Source organism: Saccostrea echinata, unplaced genomic scaffold (genome assembly GCF_033153115.1).
Source record: "Saccostrea echinata isolate AGI-Se365-2 ecotype Australia unplaced genomic scaffold, CSIRO_AGI_Sech_v1 ptg000051l, whole genome shotgun sequence".
NCBI lineage: Eukaryota > Metazoa > Mollusca > Bivalvia > Ostreida > Ostreidae > Saccostrea > Saccostrea echinata.
In genome coordinates, this window is record NW_026889800.1 from 4,496,086 (window position 1) to 4,516,854 (window position 20,769).

A 20,769-nucleotide genomic window follows, 5' to 3' on the forward strand; every position below is an offset into this window, starting at 1 on the left:
TTGAAACCCCTTCAGATGTAATAAAAAATTATGAAAATCAAGTTTTCAAAATTTATTTGATTATAATTCCAGTTTGGAATGTAGAAATGAATTAATACTGAAACAACATAATTATCCTCTCTGTCACAAAGATAAATAAAACATCAAACAAAATTAAGTCTACAATTTTTTTTTCAACAATAAGGGGAAAAAAAACATATAAACACAAATATCTCATGCCCACAAACTGCACTGAATAAGGAAAGATGATAAAGTGTATTAACATTAAACTTAATATTAAAATATCAAAACATGTAAACAGAATCTCAATAAAATTGTAACATTTAAACTTCTGTAGCACCAAGTCAAACATCATGGATTACATAACTTAACAGATAAAAACATTATTAGCTTTTAAGCATGTGCTTCAAAATTAATTTCTGATTTATCAGAGTAAGGCAATTTCAATCATCTAATATCAGTTCTCTCTGTCAAAATATAACAAGTCTTAGTTAAAATCTCTTCTTATACAAAAGCAGCTTACAAGTAAAGATTATACTTCGTTCGATTGTGTCAAGGTCTCTACACTTGACCCAGTTTTGTCGATAATGTCTCCAAATAAGATTTAAGTAAAAAACTTCAGGACCAGGGTAACTAAATTTGGTCATTTCTGATGTCATACGGGGGTTAAAGGGGGAAGAAAGGACCCATTCCTGTTCAGTGGTGACCTTTCACAATCTCCCATCAAGAATCTTCTATACGCTGTACGGAAATTCCTGTCCATAACTGTGTATACCACAGGATTTAAACAATACGACAACCAACATAAAACTGTCGTCCACAGGTGGTGAATCGGCTGCTCAAAGTGTCTGTCATAAACATTCACTGTGAAATATGGAAATGAGCCTACAAAAAATATGGCAAATATACACAGCATCATGGCAGAAAGGCGCAGAGCTTTTGTTTGAGTGGTACTGGTACTCCATTGACTCACTCGTTTTGAGCTTCCGTAAGCGACGCAACCTATCCTGGCGTAGCAGAACGTGATAAAGAAACATGGAACGATGAATCCAGCTGTCACAGTTGCGTAACGATTGGAATGATCAGATAAACTGCCACTGTCAAAGAAAGTACATGCCAGAACTTTCTTGTTGAAAGAAAAGGACCCCCAAAGGGATAGAGTTGGAGGTATTGTGAAGAAAAGGGGGAAGATCCAGCTAATGGCGATAGCTAGCATGAGGGATCGTGTTGTAGACAGTTTGTGGTACAGATTTATGTGGACAATGTTGAGATACCTGTAAAACGCAATGACACTCAGGTTAAGTAGAATCGTTCCCACCAGACTGTACCTCATACCAGCCATGGCTCGACAGAAGATTTCGCTGGTGATGTCCTGGACTTGATAATAAATAACTGCCTGTAATGGCAGAATAACAGAACAGTACAGAAATCCACCCATGCTTAAACTCCCAATGAGAATGCAGTTAACGTTGTTACGTAGATTGGAGAAGATGATTGCTAAGATGGTGATGAGGTTGCCAAAACTTCCAATGACGCAAAATATTATCGCTATGGCCATGAGAATGAGTAGGCTGGTTTCCTGGTCACACCACCAAAGAGCATCCACCGATTCACATAAACTGGAATTATTATAGCGCATCTTGAATATTTGCATTCTTTCCTCAGGAAACTCCCGAGATATGTTTGTTTTATTTGTACTCATCAACACAGAAAAGTTCATGGACAATAAATAAGGTATTTCCTCTCTCTGGTGAAGCACAGCAAGATCTTTCAATCTGATTTAATCCATTACTGAAATATTCCCTTTGAAAATATTGTTTTATCTTCTGCACATTTAAATTGTGATTAGAACTATCCTTGATTGCCTGAGGAAGAAAACACTATTGATTACTGAAAGATGACAATGAGTGAAGAAAAGCACTGATAAATTTTATGAAAATCTTAAGATTCTTAATATAAATACACAAAGTCCTGAGGATCTTACACAAGATAAAATACTTGGGAAAAATATACTTGTATCATGCTTGCTTATTGCCCAAAAAGTTTCAGAACCAAAAAAAAAAAAAAAAATTACATGTACTGATGATTTTTTTTATTTTTACCTTCTAATACAAAGATTGTTGATAAATGGAATTTGACATGAAGCTGATGGAGAATCCGTCAGATTTAGAATTGCATTTAACAGGAACTTTTTTGTTTTATGACCTTCAAATCAGCCATTTGTCTGATAATATTTTTTTACTTCAACTTTTAAGAGGCTTGTTTATCAAGGGATTCATCTACTGAACGTGTTAAAGCAGACATTTTAATTTTCTCCTTGATCGGTATGAACAGTATTGAAGACAAACACATGGGTTTGTTAAAGAAATGTTTTCCATACCTTGCTCTTGTAATCCTGAAGCCATCACTGTTTTACTGAATCCTAGAAAGCTCGGAGATTTTCTGATGAAGTTCCAGATCCCTCCTTGTTTGCTTAGTTGCTACTGTAATGTCATTGGTATTGTCAGAGATTTGTGTAAGATCGCCACCGATAAGTGGGTGACAGATTTTTCTGTCACTACTAATTAGAATCTATACCCTAATCCTCAGATTAGTTCTGCTAGAAATTTCTGATTGTCTTAGAACAGCAAATGACAGCCTTGAAAAATGTGATCTATGCTGTCTCGGCAAATTTGTTTTTTAATCTCACTGAGAATTCACTGCAGGATTTCAATACTGTCGTCTTTCAACTTCAGATGAATAATACATCACTGTCTTTTTTTGTTGTTGTTAATAGTTTCCCTTTCCTCTGCAGAGTGATTGAAATTATCACAAATCCGCTGCAATTAATTCTTTTCAAAAATTGTCATCAGACATTTCTCGTTAGATTCCAACTCCATCTCAGATTGTCTTGGGATCATCTGGAAAATCAAGATATAAATATTGGGTAATTCAGTCCCTGAATTGCATAGACAATGTCATTTATGTACCACATCAGCCCAATATGTAGATCGAATGTCCTGGATTTCAGGATGTTTGGTATGTGATGCTCCTTGCAACTAAGAAATATCCTTTTAATTGCTTGACATTACAATTAATGTATTATATTTACCTTGATGACATTTGGCCTGATACAGGTGTGCTCATTCTAAAGTAGAACTAATTAACACTCCTTCGTTAAGGTCAAGAAGTGCTAGCAGTTAAATTTTACAGTCTATTATTATTGGACCACTATACATTTCATTTTCCTTATACACATTTAAGTACCTGGTAAGCGTTAACAGATAAATCATGCAGTTTTGATTGTACGTATACAATTTATTATTTTTTTATCTAGCTTATAAGTTTTATGACAGTAGCATCTGGTAGGAAGCTTGGGAAAATAAATGATGTTTTTTCTTCATTTTTCTGTGTAGTCAAATTTTTTCATGTGCAGGAATAATATACTGTTCAAAATTGCACACAGCTATCTGTGATAAATGGGTACATTAAATGAAAGACTTTAATAGTCTTATTTCACAAAAATTAGAGTCCTTTAACAAATGCCATTCAGCTCATAGACTATTAGAATTGTTATGTAATTCTCCATTGGTCATTATTCAAGAGAGTTAGACACCTCTGGATAGCTCCTTCTCTAAAATTTGTCATCACATCTTAAGTATAATCAAGCTGCATCAGCATCCTAAATAAAATATAGACTCTCACAGTTTCTGCATCAATAGTCTGTATTTCACCATGATGGATGACAAGTCTGCAAAATCTGTCAGATTTAATTCTAGTGCAGCCTGCAATCAAGCCCTTATGGAATAAATTTAGTATTTTGTTGACCTTAAATATGACAGAAGATGGCATAGACTGTTTCTTTTAAAAAATGTGCAATAAATTTAATAGCTCTTGTGAGTCAAAGGCTCAAAGAGCTTATGCTATATAGCCATTTGTGCAGGGTGCATCAACTTTTTGGAATGTAGGCCATATGTTAAGAATCCTCAAGCAGTTTTTGTCAAAATTGTCACAGAGTACTATCCTTGGCCCAGGGGCTTTCAATTATACTATGAAAATAATGATGTGACCTTAAAACAAAGGGAGATAATTAGAGAAATGAAAACAAATGTACTCAGGTTGCTACAGAATCTTTTGAAGAATCACTAGGCAGATTATCAACAAACTTAATATGCATAAGGATAAGGATATGTTGTAGATTAAAAATTGTTCAAGGCATCACCCTGGGGCAAACAGTGTGGTCTCAAGGTCAGTTCAAAGTTGACCTAAAGTGATATTTTGTTTTTAGATTTTAGATCCTCGGGCCTCTTGTTTCTGGGTAGATACTGTAATATTTCACTTGAGTTTTGACCCTGAAGACAGTTTCGTGAAATCAACACTCCCTGCAGCACTCTATTGACTGTACAGGTTATTAATGGTTTGCTATAAGTCTTGTAGGAGGATTTAATTAACTACATGAAACTGTTACAGAATAATCAAATACTTCGTAAAATTTAGGAAAATTGCAGATAAAAGACTTGGAAAATCAATATATTTTGTGGCACCCTGCTGGTTTCACTTCAATACACTGTACAGCTTTCATCTTGAGGAATAGCCTAAACCATAAACAATACATTCTGTCACACTGGATGTCATTAATTCAGTATAATTTAGTCTGTTGTTATTATATTGGAGGAAAAGAAATTTACAAAGCACAGGGAGTTCTTACAAATAATACTATATAGAACTCTAAATTTGTGGATGCCACTTGGCAATTTAAGGGGACCGACTGGGGTTTTCATTGTGCAATACTTCCCGCAGCATAGAAAAATAAAGCATATTTACTCTTTTAAAGCAGCTATTTTTACATAATTTAAAAAATTAACAAATTTAGGAAATCTCAGGTTAATAAATCTAATTACATTTTTAAATAACTGATTCTTTAAACAATTTTTCAAATGATGGGTAGATAGACGTCGTAATAGTGTGTTTTTGACATTATGAATAACCGAAGTTCTTTAAGAGGGGTCATTAATTATGTCATAAAATAAAAAGTGTAAAATAGATGCTCCTGAAATTTTAAACATAGGAAATTGAGAATCTCACAATTATTTTTTGTTTTGTTTTTTTTTTTCATATAAATATGTGAACAGGAAAATATCATGAATTTTAACATTTTGAGATGGCCCCTCTGGAAACCAGATGGTAGAATTGTGTGTTTCTTGCATAAATGTACAATATATAATTACTCATCAAATAATATAATTTGAGCAAAAAGTCTATAGTAGCATGTGTATAATTTGCTCCGAAGTGCGAAAAAATAGTATTTTCCTATATAATCCTATAGTAAATGTATCTGTATTTTGAGATGGTCCGTCAAAAATAACCAGATGGTAGATTTTCACTAAACTTGGCATGTATACTGAAGTCAATGTAAGGTATATATGGTATAAAAATAAGGAGTTTCTCTATAGTAGTTTTCACACAATAAAACCCCAGTCGGCTCCCTAAAGGCCTGTAGGCAAAAAACCCCCAAAAAACTAAAAAAAAAAAAAAACTTTAAGCAATATATAAAATATATTTTATTAATACAGTTCAGACTTCTATTTAGAATGACTGTTGACTCTCACATTTAGGGCAAGTCTAAAGTAAAAATTATATAATGATTGCAGTAACCTTGTTAATTGATGCGGGTATATAGACTAGGTTAATAAACTGGATATTGGAAAACAATGATTAATTCATTTGAGATTTGGTGTGCTCTGAAAGTGATGATATGTAATAATGAACCATCTTGAGAAAAAAATTTTCAATTTTGTTCAAAAAATTTCTAAGACAGAATGAAAGTGACCGCATGCAGTTTAATGATGGGATGGAATATTGAAATATCAATAATATCTACTCTGTGTGTTTATGACATGCATATTGATAAAACTTCCTTTTCTTTGTTAATAACTTAATATTTTGGTTTAAGATATAAAATAAACATTTTAGATATAAATATGAAATATGTCATTATTAACATATCACTTTTGTTAAATAAATTATGTTTTATTACAACACATATTATGTGCAGTTTCATTAATATTACAGTGATCTATAAGTTGATGAATTTCATGCCTATAATCATTTTGATCTGTTGCAGTACTTTGTATTGGCATCCAATCTATTCTGTCAATCCTGTGTGTTATTATTGGTCCATTGGGACCTTTTACCTCCTAGTGTGCTATTTGTTTTGGATTTACTCCAGTTGTTCTATGGACTTTCTGTTCCCCAGAGCATCACAGCCTAGCATTTACCATTCCTTTACACATTTTAAAAGCAATTTTAAAATGCATGTTAAACAGAGGTCAAGGTAAACAGCTTTTCTTTTTTGTAAAGATCAATTTTCAGGCAATGTTGAAAGACAGAGCTAAACAAAAAACCAGGCATCTGTTCAATGTAAAGAAGGAGGGATGAGTTGTCTTTATATTGCCCTCCAGACAACATTATTCGGAAGCATTTGGTAATATCCAGACTACCATCATTTGGACGGCAATAACTGGTATCCAGACAGGCAGGGAGGGGGCATATAAAGAATGAGGAAATAACATCCATAGTTTTATGCTTAGATGAAAATTAAAAATGTGTCTGATTAGTACGATTACTGGGTAGAGCACAGATTGAGAGACTTTATCCTACCACAAGTCTAACATTCTTTTTAACTGCTTGATAACGGCCTTGTTCTTAAAATGAATCAGTTATACAGTTTGATAAAAAAAAAGAACTTTGTTAATTAGTGTGACAGTTAATCAATAATGCATCTTCTGTGCAATTTAATTCATGCATTAAGATTCTGCATTATTTGTAACAAACAAACAGCTGGATTAAAAACTACAGCAGCTGTAGCTATACACTCACAGTGATTCTTTTAGAGAGAAAAGAAAACAAAAAACTCTCAATCAATTTTGGTTCACAAACAATGTGATGAAGTAGTTATTAAAATCAATTTTTTTCCAAACAAAAATTCAAAAATTTTGCAAGGTGACAGGTCTCAATAGTTAAGAATTAAAATATCTGTAAATTCCTTGTGTATGTCATATCATGATTAACATTGCAATTTGAACTTGATGTGAGTAGAGAAATCTAATGAAGCCATTATAATGGATAATGATTATTATTGCCATAGTTGGCATTAAAGAAAAAGTTGAAAATGAGAGCATTAGCAGGATTCCTTTTATTTCATGCCTGCCCAGTGAGTATATAGATCCAGTGCCAAATCTGGTTGATTAAATTATATCAAATTCATTTGTATTAGTTTATATTTCATTTTTGCACTTCAGGGTCTTCACACAATCTTTTTTCATAGTCGCTACTCACTAGCTGTAGAAGTTCACTCAAACAAAAATGTCCATTGAGACTTTTGTTGCTGAGTACAAAATAAGATTAAGGCAGGTTACAATAATAATATCTGTGTAGTCTATCTGAAGAATGAGGTGCCTGAACCCAGAGAAGCTTCTGAAGCTAATGTGAAGAGACACGGGAATGTGTAACTGTTGGCAGTTTTCTGAGTCTGTCTGACTAATATACTGATCAGAAAGTGTGAAGTACCTACCAGCAAGATGATGAACTACAATGTCACCCCTTATTACTGCCAAGATGAAATTAATTTTAGGTTGAAGAGTTTCACACCCTCTGTTAGTTACGTACACTATTTTCAGGAGGAATACATTACCGCTACATCGCAAGAAATTACAATTCAATACCGCTACTTTTTACCTTTATTTCAGATATGGTAAAAACTATGAGTTCTATATATTCAGTGTGGTTCATTCTCTGTGTAGTTGAAGCACAGTGTATAATTAATCCCTGCACAGCTGTTGTTAAATATTGAGGCATCAAGTAAATTTCCCCTGTTAATTTACCAGAATTGTGAATTATTAAATATTAATTACACTGCTCATAAAGATAGTCAAATAAATCCAATATGTACACCTGGCTGTGCTGTTTATATTCATTATAATTCTGTTAATCTATATACTGTCCTCATTGACTTTTTTAATTGTAATAATTTATATATCTTGAAAATTTGATGCACCATAGAAAGTTAAAATTGCTTTGATGATTTATTTATGCAAAGTCACTATGAAATGTGTTTCAGCATGTATGCCAATTTCACTTGCATGTATTGATTAAGTATTCATATGAAATGAGCACAATACATGAATCACCAAAAGGGGAAAAAATTATGTTAGGAGCAAAATGTTGATTGTTAATGTCAGGTAAATGTCTCAGCTTTGATAGTTTGTTATAAAAATGTAAAAGGAAGCCCTCTAATGTTTAACATAATTGACAACACATGTTTTAATTGACAGCACATAATAAGTATTATGGCCAAAAAAAAAAACTTCAATTTTATATATATATATATATATATATACATATATATATATATATATATATATATATATATATATATATTTAAGAAATGAATTTCATTTTTGAAGATTCATGAGGACATGAACTAGCGCGTTAGCGCTTCATGATAAATATGCCGGCGTGAAGCGTTGTAGTTCATGTACCTCATGAATTTTCAAAAATTAAATGCATTTCTTATATTTACATTATTTTTTCTGATGATTTGCCACAAATAACGCCATTCAATTGTCATTTTTAAAGCAAAACAGTTTGCACTATAGTTTTGACGTCAAGTAAGGTATTATGATGTAACAATGGAGATATTCATGCTCATCCATGGTAGTTCATGAGAAAATGAACTGTAATCTATTTTGTAAAGAATCATAGGGGAAATTTATTGGAAATGTAAATATATATATATGGCCTTTGAATTTTGTGTGTGCTATCACTTAAAATCTAATCTTAAATCACATAAATTCACAGGTTATTATAATTTCCTGTATTGTTACAGAAAATTTTGTTTTCTGGTTAGTCAAAAGGGCAAAAAGGGTCCAATATTCTCCTTGATTTTTTTTTTTTTTTTTTTTTTTTTTTTGTGAATTTCAACTTTTCAAGTAAAAAGAGTACATAAAATTCAAGTGAATTCTCTCAATTAAAAAATGTGAATTACATAAATTTCTCATGATATATACTCCTTTGTCAAAGTAATTACAAAGATCATATACATGTAAAACATGCTTATAGCAAAGTGCAAATTAGTACAACCAATTTTAATTTGTTAAAAGAAATTATTAATAATTATATCCAATATGCATGATATGTTCATTATGCATATTTGTGAATGAAAATCACGTTAATTGTTGTAAGCATGAATCCATTATATTAAGCGTGTTCACTGTTAGCATATTTTACTTTAGCTATTTCAGAATATATTAAGTTTAGTATTTAAAGCTGGTTTTCAGATGAGTCTTTTTTCAGCAGTATTAAGAATTTATTTTTTTTGTTTCCTTAAAACCTACATATAAAGTGTATACATATGACTCTTTTAATATGTGATACAGATAAAGTTCGATACCTCAAACATTGATATCTCAAATACCTGGTGGATATGTCAAAGTGATCAATTTGGAAGTCCTACCACTTTTTCCTAATGTTTTTAATTTAAACCTCATTAAATCCAGAACCTGGGATATCTTCTTGGTCCCACTGAGTTCCAGATAACAAGGTTTAACTGTAAATATGTGTAGAATCATTACTAGTAATTCAAATCTGGCAGATATTATTTCTCTAGGAACTGTATTGTAGTGAGTGCAGACTTCAATCAAGCCAGCTAGATCAGGGTCAAGTTTAGTAGATTGGGGGAGGGGATGATGTCTCACAAGATATTGCTGTTTCCTCAAATTAAAATAGAATGCATTTTTGTCTTCAAATCCATCTTAACTGCCAAATTATCTTGTTCAAATGTTTACAAACTCATAAAACAAAGCTTTAGAGATCATAGCCTTAGTTAATCAGCTCCTGAAGAACATATAACTAAAGCTTATCAGTAAAAGTAAACATAAGATTTACAGGCAGTGATAGGAAATGGACATAAGAAATGTTTTTACAGATGAAGTGGGGGTTATAATCAGATTCAACTTAATCAGAGAGAAAGCTACTGAAGATAACACAGGAAAAATCATTGTAAAAGGTGAAGGGAGAGGTTACAAAGAGAGAGAGAGAGAGAGATAGAAAGCTACTGAAGATAACACAGGAAAAATCATTGTAAGAGGTGAAGGGAGAGGATTGTAGAAATGGGTCGCAAAGAGAGAGAGAGAGAGAGAGCTACTGAAGATAACACAGGAAAAATCATTGTAAAAGGTGAAGGGAGAGGATTGTAGAAATGGGTCACAGAAAGAGAGAGAGAGCTACTGAAGATAACACAGGAAAAATCATTGTAAAAGATGAAGGAAAAGGGTCGCAGAGAGAGAGAGAGAGAGAGAGAGCTACTGAAGATAACACAGGAAAAATCATTGTAAAAGGATCATAGAAATGGGTCAGAGAGAGAGAGAGAGAGGGGGGGGGGGTCCTGTTTACATTGAGTATTCATATTGAGATAGGATATATTAATTAGCTCTTCAATTCTGTCCTTTGTAATCAACACAAGTAAAATATGACTTTCTAGAAAATTATCTGTCAATGTCGTTCACAAGTTACACCATTTAAAAAGTATCTGAGTGAGCATACTTTTTTTGAAATGCAGAGATAATTAATACATATATATTTTCTTTGTTGGAAAATAAAATTTACACTTTTTTTTCTTTGCAAAACACACCATATCTGTTGAAAATATGTGTCTTTTTCACTTCTCTGATTTGTCATTATTGTGTCAGATTTCTTGAAACTATCACTAGCATTTATAGCAATTTAGCAGACAGGATCATCTTTAAATTCATTTTATGATGAAAAGCAACCCATATTTGTTGTAATGCATATCACATACCCCCCCCCCCCCCCCCCTTACTACACACACACAAAGAAATAAACCATAAGTTTGTCCAAATAAAGTTATTCAGTGTATCTGCATGATCAATTATATTCAGAAGGAATGTAGGTACACCACGTAACTCTGTGAGGAGATTTATCATCTACAGAACAGAGAGATAAAGGGAGAGAAATTATGTCAGTAATGCACATAAAAGTCAAGCTACTTTTTGATAAGAAAACCAGGAGCATTACCTCCCTTCATTGTTTGAATTAGTGTGTGGTGTGTGGATGACTGCATTTTTTTCCAAATTGTAGATGAGATTAATGTAGGAATGAACACAGTCATTTATATAAAGCCCTGGGGTTAATAATTTAATTGCATGTATAAGTTATTTTTCTATCTTGGAAAAGTAATGATGATCTAAATTTAATATTAAAATCATGATAATCGATCAGAGTCAGGTACAATCATAATTATTTTTTTAAAATTAAACATTCTTAAATAAAATGTTTGCTGATTTTATGAAGTATTATTGAGGGACGTTTTGCTATCTCCTTGTTTACTGTGTAACTGAATAATTTTTTGTACAAGTCTTACATAATCTTTATATTCATTGAAGAACAAGGTCAGCTTTAGATATTTAGATATTAATTTTACCTTTGAAGGCTTTGACATTTCTTAACAGATTTGTAAGTTCCAGAATATCATGATTTCACTGCATAAATTGAAAAAGCTGGCAGTGCTGATAGTACAATAATTGTAATTAAAAAGGGGGAAATAAGACCTTCTGAAAAACTAATGTGAGAAATTGATACAATTACTGATAATGCCTCTTCCGTTATAGTTTACTTCAGTTCTTTTGACATTTGTAATTGATATCCGATGTAAAAAGAAGTCGGTTATCAAAATTACAAGCTTGGGGAATCCAGATTTATTTTTGGAGAGAAATTCTAAATGATGTGACATACAAATGTACTAATCACAGCCTATTTCCTCGAACAGGAATACTGACACAAGTACAATGTTAATTAAATTCTCTTTTATTATTAAAATGTTATCGACTGAATTACCAGTCCTATAGTTAATGTACGTAAGGACCATTATGTTTGAATTCCATGGGGAATTTGAAGTCCAATTTTTAGAAGCAAGCACTTAGTGTCTTTTATTTTTTATCTTATAGAAACACATCCAGTATTTTATTGAGCATTCAGATACTTTAAATATTGCAGTGCCAGTCTTCTTGTGTATGATATTGATCAATAATATGAGGCCTTTGCAAACTTGAGCCTAATTATTATTTTTCCCCCAATAGCCATACATCTATGTTTAAAAGTGCAAAAAATGATAGGAATTGAATTTCAAAATAATGACAAACAGTCAGGAGTACTGTTAATTTAACTGACTTTTGAGTTTAGCTTCAGAAAACTTTCATTATTGAATGACATATCCATAATAATTTTTATTATAAGGGGAGATTGTGTAGAGTATATACATGTATTGGTTGTCGGCATGCATGGGCATTAAAAATTTCATTTTAATTAATGTGTGTAAATTATTTTTTTTTTAAAGCATTTGACATTATGGAGGGCTTTAAGTGCTGCAGCAATAGTTGTTTTCTCTTTTTTAAATTTTTTTTTTAAATTTATTTTTTTTTTTATTGAGAACCTGGTAGATATAATGATTAAATATTGGTCAAAGTTTTGAAATGGCAGAAATTGCACATTTCATGAATGATGCATTTAAATATATCATCCTACACTACATTATAATATATTCTGTATGCTGCGTTAGCTTTAAATTTGTATTAGCCCCTTTGCTAAATGTTGGTATTCTAACTGGTAAATCAATTCATATTAATTAATTAATTAACTCTGGATCATTATTTGAATCAGGGACAGTGAATAATGGATGCATTTCATGGAAATTTTCTATATTCTAAATATGACAATAAGTCTGAAATCCGAAATGATAAAGTATTTTATTTTAGTTAAAATTCAATCTATTTCTGCAATTGACTGATTAAAGTTCATTATTTTCAAAGTGTCCATTTATTTTTTGCTTTATATATTATACATTACCTTACAAAATAAACATATATGTAAAGAATAGTATGTGTCAATTTTTAAGTGAAAAAAGAGAAGGAAAAAAGATCAAAATATTACAGAGATACAAAAACTGCTGTTGTCATGCAGTCAGAATATAAATTATTAAAAAAAAAGTTACAGAAATTAATTTTAATTTGAAATGTCATGGATACAGAGCTAAAACACGAAGCTTACCATGAGAGGGTGTAATATTTCCCCAGCACTCTGTCATAATTATTGATTTTAACTGGCACTACTTAGTGAAACCAGAAAGGGATTCCCAATACACTGTTAGTATAAGTCTGCCAAAGTCAGGCCTTGCTATATCCTATTTATACTCCTAACACTAGAGAGCTCCTATCTGATCTTCAGTATGTGTCAGTTAGGTCTGGATTATGATGTCTATAATATGTATCTCTGAGAATTTCTTATTGCTAAATACTTTGTCAGTTCTGAAATAGATCAATAAACTGTGTAAGAGTGATGTTTAGAGTGAAATTTTATTGATTGAATCATGTTAATTTCATATGATTTTATCAATACATTAGGGATTAAATTAATTCAATGCAATGTATATTTTATGCATAATTTTGGTTTTGAAGCTTAAAATTTCTTTAAAGTCAATATTTAGAATCTTTAGGAACATGCAGATAGTACATTATTTAAGGCCCTTCTTTTTCAAAAGGGTTTCCTGTTATCAGTACATCCGTCTGTCTGTCCTTTGTAAGAGTCTAGACACTAGCTGTCTGTATATAATCATCAATACTTTTCAATGTATGTGTGAATGGGTAAACACAATTAATTTATGGAACTTGTCAAAATTCAAAATTATTGATATGTGTGAGAGTACTAAATGTTTGACACATGCTCACAGACTTCTTATTCAGTGTGTAAAGGTAAATGACATATATATATATATTATATATATATATATATAGTCAAGGTCAGTAGGTCAGGGGTCATGGTTATGATGCCTCATCACTTACATATAAGTAAGAGGAAATTTTGTTTAAAAACTTTTTTTAATAATTTAACAGAAATTTTTTCATATATGTTCCTGTGAAGTCAAAGAGAAAATGGAGATATTTATAATTATGGAGCTCTGATTTTTAGCAAAGTTAAATTTTGATGATCATTATTTTTAATGATTTTCAAAAAACTAATTCAATTTGAAAAAAAACCCTGCATTTCACAGTGTTTGAGTTAAATGAAAAAAAGAATAATACATTAATTTCCTTACCATATCTTGTTTTCTATTGAATTAACACCAGACCTAACATGAAACAGCTGGCAAGGATTTCCTATGCATAGCATGTAAAATAATTTAGTCCCACAAATAAGAAATTTGGGCGTGTTTTGAATTTTATGGAAGGTCCTTTATCAAACTTGGTTTGTAATTTAATGTCTTATGACGTCAAATAAGGACAATATACCTAAAATTTATGGTTTCTAAATAAATATGATATCAGTTTACATTGACCAAGTACACACTCCTCAGTGACATGTGGAATTCATTTTAAAGAAACAATTTCATCATACATATATTGACATGAATCACCCAGGTGTATCACTATATTACATTGGTGGTGAATCAGGTGAAATAAAATACAGAGTAGTCGTAAGATTCTTTCAGCTATGAAATCTTAAATAGAGTTTGTGACTGAATTTAAGTTTAATTGTTTTCATTCATCATATAAATGGAATGTTAGGTCTCAAGAATCCCTGATTTTACACTTTACAAATTAGGTATTCAAAGGTATTTATATGTTTTACATTACCTGTTTGTGTAGGTTTCAGAGAAATTGGCACTCTGAAAAAATAAGTAATTGGTATTTTTAAAGTTTGTATTTCTGTTTGTTAATTTTCACTTTAAGCAACGAAAAACTGCATTCCATGGGAATTAATAGACAACATTTTGGCCCCTATGAGGTATACTATTTGAGTTAATTAAGTCTATCATTTATATATACTGGCAAATTTTAAAGAAAAAATTATCATTATATAAATAAATAAAAAGCCTACAGGATTCACAAATATTTATAGCATTTTGATTCATGTAAAAGAGTAATACTCATTTGTTTGAAATTTTTGTTTGTTTAATTTTTTTTCTCCCTCCCTCGTAGGTTTTGAAATTTTTAGGTGACGTTAAACATAGAATTAATTTCAGCCAGCCTTAATGAAAAGGTTAATTAAATCGGTTGACCTTGGATTTTCCATTGTCTAATGAATAAAATCATAGTCAGATCTTAAAGGCTGCATACACTAGTAAAGGCTGCGTACAGTAAAGGAAAGTCTTCAAAGCGGAGCTACAACAGCTTTGTTTAGACACCTGTCCGTTTATCAAAGCAGATCTCTACCATTCCCCAGCCTCTAAATTGCTTTCATTGAGATTTGATATCGGAGGGGAAATTAAATGTAAAACAGAAATCACAAAGCTCATGGAGATAATAACATTAAATTCATTGTGATGCGGCATTTTTGTATATCCATATTGCGCAAGCTAAATTGCTTACTTATTGCCAATTGAGATAAAATCTATCATAAAACCATATCATATTAAAAGTTATTTATGTATTCCAGGCTTTCTTGTGTTTGGCTTGCATTGTTTTGTGTAGACGGAATTCTCTTAATTTATATTAATTCTCTCTCAGAACTTGGTCGGTCTCAAATCAGTTTCGCTTTACAGAGAATTAATTAATTCAGTAAGATTGAAATGTTTTAAAATGAAGATAATGAATTTTAACAAAATTTTGTATAACTTCTACTTTTTCACATATGTATGTCTGTCCTTCTAAATAAAAAGTACTCACAATTATTCACTTCGAGTAAACTGAAGATGTGTATTTTTTATAATACCTTATTTAATTAAACCTAATGACTTTTATGAACAGTTTTCACTTTCTTTTGTTTAAATATTTATCAGATTATTATGAGAATAGTTTTGTTTATACTCGACATTGTAACGTACTAAATCGTTGCTTGCACTGAGACTTGCTGCAATGCATGGTTTTAGAAATTGCCTGCGGGAAAAGAAAATTTTATGAAGCAGATTTCTTGTTGTTGCAGGAATTGAGTTATTGTTAAGGATATCAGGGGAAATTAGCTTTTGGTGATTCAGAAATTCATTTTATAGTGAATCTTTTTATTGTTTTAAATTATTGCAGATTTCAATTTCTGACATCAAACTATATACCATCTTTGCAAAGTAAAGGGTTTATAATCCACTGCTGTTCTCTTATGAATAGGATCAAGTGCCAATATTTTTACACCCTCTGCTACATGTAAAGGTGAATTATGATTTTTTCTCCCCTGGAAACAAAAACATTTTCTCTTTGTTTCTTGTATACTGCACAAAACCTGACCACTCAGACACTGATCATAGAGTGATTCTTAGAATGTTTATACATTCATACATTCACACTTTATACATACATTTGTGGCTGATTTTTATGACTAAAACACCAGAAAATGTAGAAATCTTTGTAGTTTCTTCAGATTATTTCAAAATAATTTTATCGTCATAGGATAATCACATGTCAAATGTGAAGTTAAAATTTTACGACTCTTTGTTAAGATTTTAATCATTAGTACTTTGAGTTTAGAAATTTTTGCCTTGATGATTTCATAAACTGTATATTCTAATTGTTTAGGGTATCATTTTGTTTTGCATTTTTAAAAAATAAACAGTGTATCATGAAAATTGGATTAAAATTGGCCTCACAATATAAAGTTGTTATTTTTTTTTCCAAACTGATTTTTCAATGATATATATATAATTTTGACTTTCGTTTTTTGTGTGATACTCTTTACCATTAAATGCCCTCAAGGACCCATGGCTAAATTGATCTCAATAAAGCTTGTCTTTATACAGTCAAACCTTGTTATCTTGAACTCGATGGACCAAGAAAAAAAATTTTAATATCCAAGGATTCAAAATACACATAGTGAAAGAGAAGTTGAGACCTCCATCTCACTTTGACATGTCCATGATATTCAAGATATGGGTGTTTGAGATACCTAAGATCAACTGTAGTGTAAAAATGCAATTATGAATTACTAATGGCCAGTTGTACTTTGTTTTTTTGTTTTGTTTTTGTTTTTGTTTTTGTCTTTTTTTGGCAGGCTGATTTATGAGTTTGAGTAATTCCTTTCTCATTGTGTGTTCATAAATATTGATACAGTCTTGTAAATAGTGTGCAATTTTAGTTTTGCTCATTGATATCTGTCCAGTTTAGTTGCCAATAATTAATGACATGAGTATGATATGACGTGTGTGGAGTCCTAATTGCCAGTGTTTTTGAGTCCTTAAGGTAACAGGAAAGATAACTCTAAACAGGAACTTAATTTGATACTAAAAATTTTTCTTTATCATTCAATAAATTTAATTTTAATTCAATTTCTTATTGTAATTTTATTCATTGATATTTTATCTATACTTATCAGAGCCTGCTCTAATTTTTCATCCATATATTAAGAGAAATATGAGTTGCATTTAGCATACTTGATTCTGACCATCCGGCACGCCCGGGTAAACCGGTGATGATCGGTTTATTGATTCTGAGCCGGTATTGTGCACGCATCAAGCCGAGTGAGCCGATTTAGCCGGAAAAATTTGATGGGCTCGGGCGGCTTCAACATGGCGTCCTTAGGGATAGTAGTGTTGAAAGTAATGTTTGTTTTAAGACGTGAAGCTTTTGATCGAGGTACGATTGTGAAATGAACATATTTGCAAAAAGTGTAGTCCTCTTCTATGCTAGATAATGTTTTATGATAGAAATACAATATTTCTATAACTTCACATGAGCCTGTTCGCTTGATTCTAAGAGCGTACCGGGGTTTACCCGGCTTGGTTTGTTGATTGTTGAAAATATGTTGACTGATAAAATGAAGTTTTCATGGGTTTTTTTTTTAATAAGATTTATAAAATGTGCCATGAAAAAACAAAATTGGCTTTGCTACTTATAAAAAATTGATAGTGAAAAAAAAATCTTAAAACTTAATTATGAAAGTTAATTTAATTTTGTTGTTGTTTAATGTCCCTCGAGAGAATTTTTCACTCATATGGAGATGCCACCACTAGCCAGTGGAGAGCTGCAAATTTTGACCTATGCTCGGCACTTAGGGCCATTGAGCAGTGAGGGATCTTTTTTTCGTGCCAGCACCTACTGCGACACGGGACCTTGGTTTATACGGTCTCATCCGAAGGACTGGTCTCCATGACCCACAGTGGGATTTGAACCAGCGACGTAAGTCACAACTCATTACTCTACGACTCTAGAGCAAACGTTCCAACCACACACTGTGCCACGCGGGCAACCATTTCTCAATTTTTTAAATAAATGTTTATATATTTATTTATTCTCTTAGGAGAATTACTCTGTAACACCCTGAGTCTCCACAAACATCAATCATGAACCTACTAAACTATTCAGTCAGTTGTATGATCACTGTAAGGTCAGGAAAGGTGGCTAAATGACAGGGATACAGGAGATTTTCAGTCACCTTTCAGTTAACTGAATGGCATACATTAGTTCAGACAAGTGAATTATACTCTTTGGCATATATAGTATTTTTAGGATATGTGTATCTTTATTTAAATTAATATGTCAGAATATCTGCTGATTCATTTACATTTTTGGAATTGTTGGGAAGAAAGAGACAAGGAACATTATACAGGGTTTCCTGAAAGTGTCAGTTTAGCCTTCTCAGCTGTACTGCAATGAATGGTGAGAGAATTCCTGTGTTTATTATTGGTATCTGCCAAGGATGCAAAATCACAGTGAGGAATTCCCATATGAAGGGGGAGTTTTCCTGCTGAGAAGATCTGACATCCTGAGATTAGTTAGTTAAATTTTTCCTGTCACTGCTTAAGATTTCACACGTAGCAATGATAGAAGTCAGGCCAGGATTAGCAGTCTACAGCTATTAGTGTTTAGATATAAGGAGTCACTAAATGAAGTTTTTTCATTCATTTGATAGTTTAATTCTTTCCATCCAAAGTAAATATAATCAGACCAAACATCGAAAAGTGGGTGACCTATGTTAATCACTTTGTCTGTCTGTCAGTTTGTTTGAGATGTAATACATTCTAAGGGTCACTTTCTATTACATATGTCAACAGCAGCAAAATTAAAAAAATTATGATTTTATTTTATCGCTAAAATTTTAATAAATATGAAATATTCAGGGTCATATTTCACAGGTCAAGGGTGAAAATGTATAGACTTCATGGTCATTTCACAGGTCAAGGGTGAAAATGTATAGACTTCAGGGTCATTTCACAGGTCAAAGGTCATGTATTTATCAACATTTCATATTTATCAAAATTTTGGAACATCCAATCATAGGTCAAGGTCAAAATTTAGTGATATATTCATTCATGTATAAACTAATAAGGGAACAAGAGGTTGAAGCAAGACACCTAAGATTTTGTTATTTTCAGGTGCAAAAGTTTAAGGTCACTATTGGTGCTGTAGATCAGATAAATTGTTTTTTTTTGTTTTTTTTTTGGGGGGGGGGGGGTTGTTGTTGTTGTTGTTGTTTTTGTTTTTTTTTTTTGCTATAAGGCATATGTATAAATTTCATTATGTATAACAAAAAAATTATAATTTTATTGAAGAAGGAGGGTAAACACTGGGTAGAGCCTGCTCCATAGGTTGGTGTCTCTGAAGGCAAAACCCTTTAGGGAGAGAGGAATGTGATGATCTATGATGGTGGCCGGTTAGCACTTGATTAGTGATTCATCACATTTTTCTCCTTTCATGTTGCAACTGAATGAAATATTGGTACAGTTAAATTTTAGTATCTCAAGCACTGATTTTTTGAATACCACGTATGTGTTGAAGATGCAACTGAGTTGGAAGTCCCAAGTACTTTTTCCATATGTATTTTAACTAAATTGATGTCTTGTATCCTTGGATATCTCAAAGATTTTCCTTAGTCCCATTGAGTTTGAGTTCAAAGGTTTGACCTTATAAAATCTTCCAATTTACCAGTAGCTTCCATGCAATCAAGGATCATCCTTAACATTCTCATGAAACAATCACTTGGATCTTATTAGTTTAAATCAGGAATTCTCCAGAATGATTCTGGAATTTAAGTGTATAATTGTCCATGAGATGGAAAATGAAGACATGCTACATACAGCAAAGCAATCAGATATGACACATCTATATCTATTACAGGGTCTAATCAAAGCTCTGTCAGAGTTGTAAATTAATCTACAGGGAACTTATAATCAATAAAGAAAAGAAAAGGGAGACTTAGGCAGAGTGATTAATGTGAAAGTCAGAAGACTTCATAATCTAAAGAAATATAAAACGTGATAATATTCAGTTTGACTGCCTGGTTCAATGATCTCTAGCTGTTACATAGATACATGGAAAAGCAATTTCTAGACTGGCATTGACGGAGTAGAACATTGATATATATTTATTTAGGCATGTACACATATATATGCAGTTATAATGTGGAATGATATGTGTACATTTTTCACTGATTTATAACTGACTTTGATCTGCTGATCCATTACTAGTTTTGTAAATGTGCAATAACTGATTAGAGTCCCTCAACATTGATGATAGGGTTCCTCTGTTTCTCTGTCTACACTTTTCTTGTGATGTCATAACTTTAAACAGCTTTCAGTGAAATGTTTTCCAATTTTGTACATAAGTACTTTACTATAAGAGCAAGATTGTATTTGCTGACAAGGTCATATATTGTATCAACCATAGAATTTGTGAAATGTTGACTTTATTAAATGACTGTTGATATTCTTGTTTCATCAAATTATTTGTCAATAGCTTGCCTGAGACATTTTAGAAATTGTTCATATGTAGAGCATGCTCTTGCATATGGAATCAA

The 20,769-nt window shown here is 31.7% G+C and overlaps 2 protein-coding genes across 5 annotated transcripts in view; one reads left to right on the forward strand and one right to left on the reverse strand.

Annotated features, from left to right (window-relative positions):
* LOC133203704 (histone deacetylase 6-like) overlaps positions 1-20,769 on the forward strand; it is a 93,857-nt gene that overhangs the window by 66,812 nt on the left and 6,276 nt on the right. The window lies entirely within an intron of this gene.
* Positions 38-13,211, reverse strand: LOC133203705 (G-protein coupled receptor moody-like). The gene is made up of 3 exons (XM_061339475.1): positions 13,102-13,211; positions 2,381-2,900; positions 38-1,865 (listed from the first exon to the last, which is right to left on the reverse strand). Exon 3 carries the CDS (start codon positions 1,718-1,720, stop codon positions 656-658), a length of 1,065 nt encoding a protein of 354 aa, XP_061195459.1. The 5' UTR covers positions 1,721-1,865; positions 2,381-2,900; positions 13,102-13,211; the 3' UTR covers positions 38-655.

Coding starts and splice junctions, on each gene's coding strand:
- LOC133203705 (XM_061339475.1), bottom strand. CDS start 1,720: ATGAACTTTTCTGTGTTGATGAGTACAAATAAAACAAACATATCTCGG.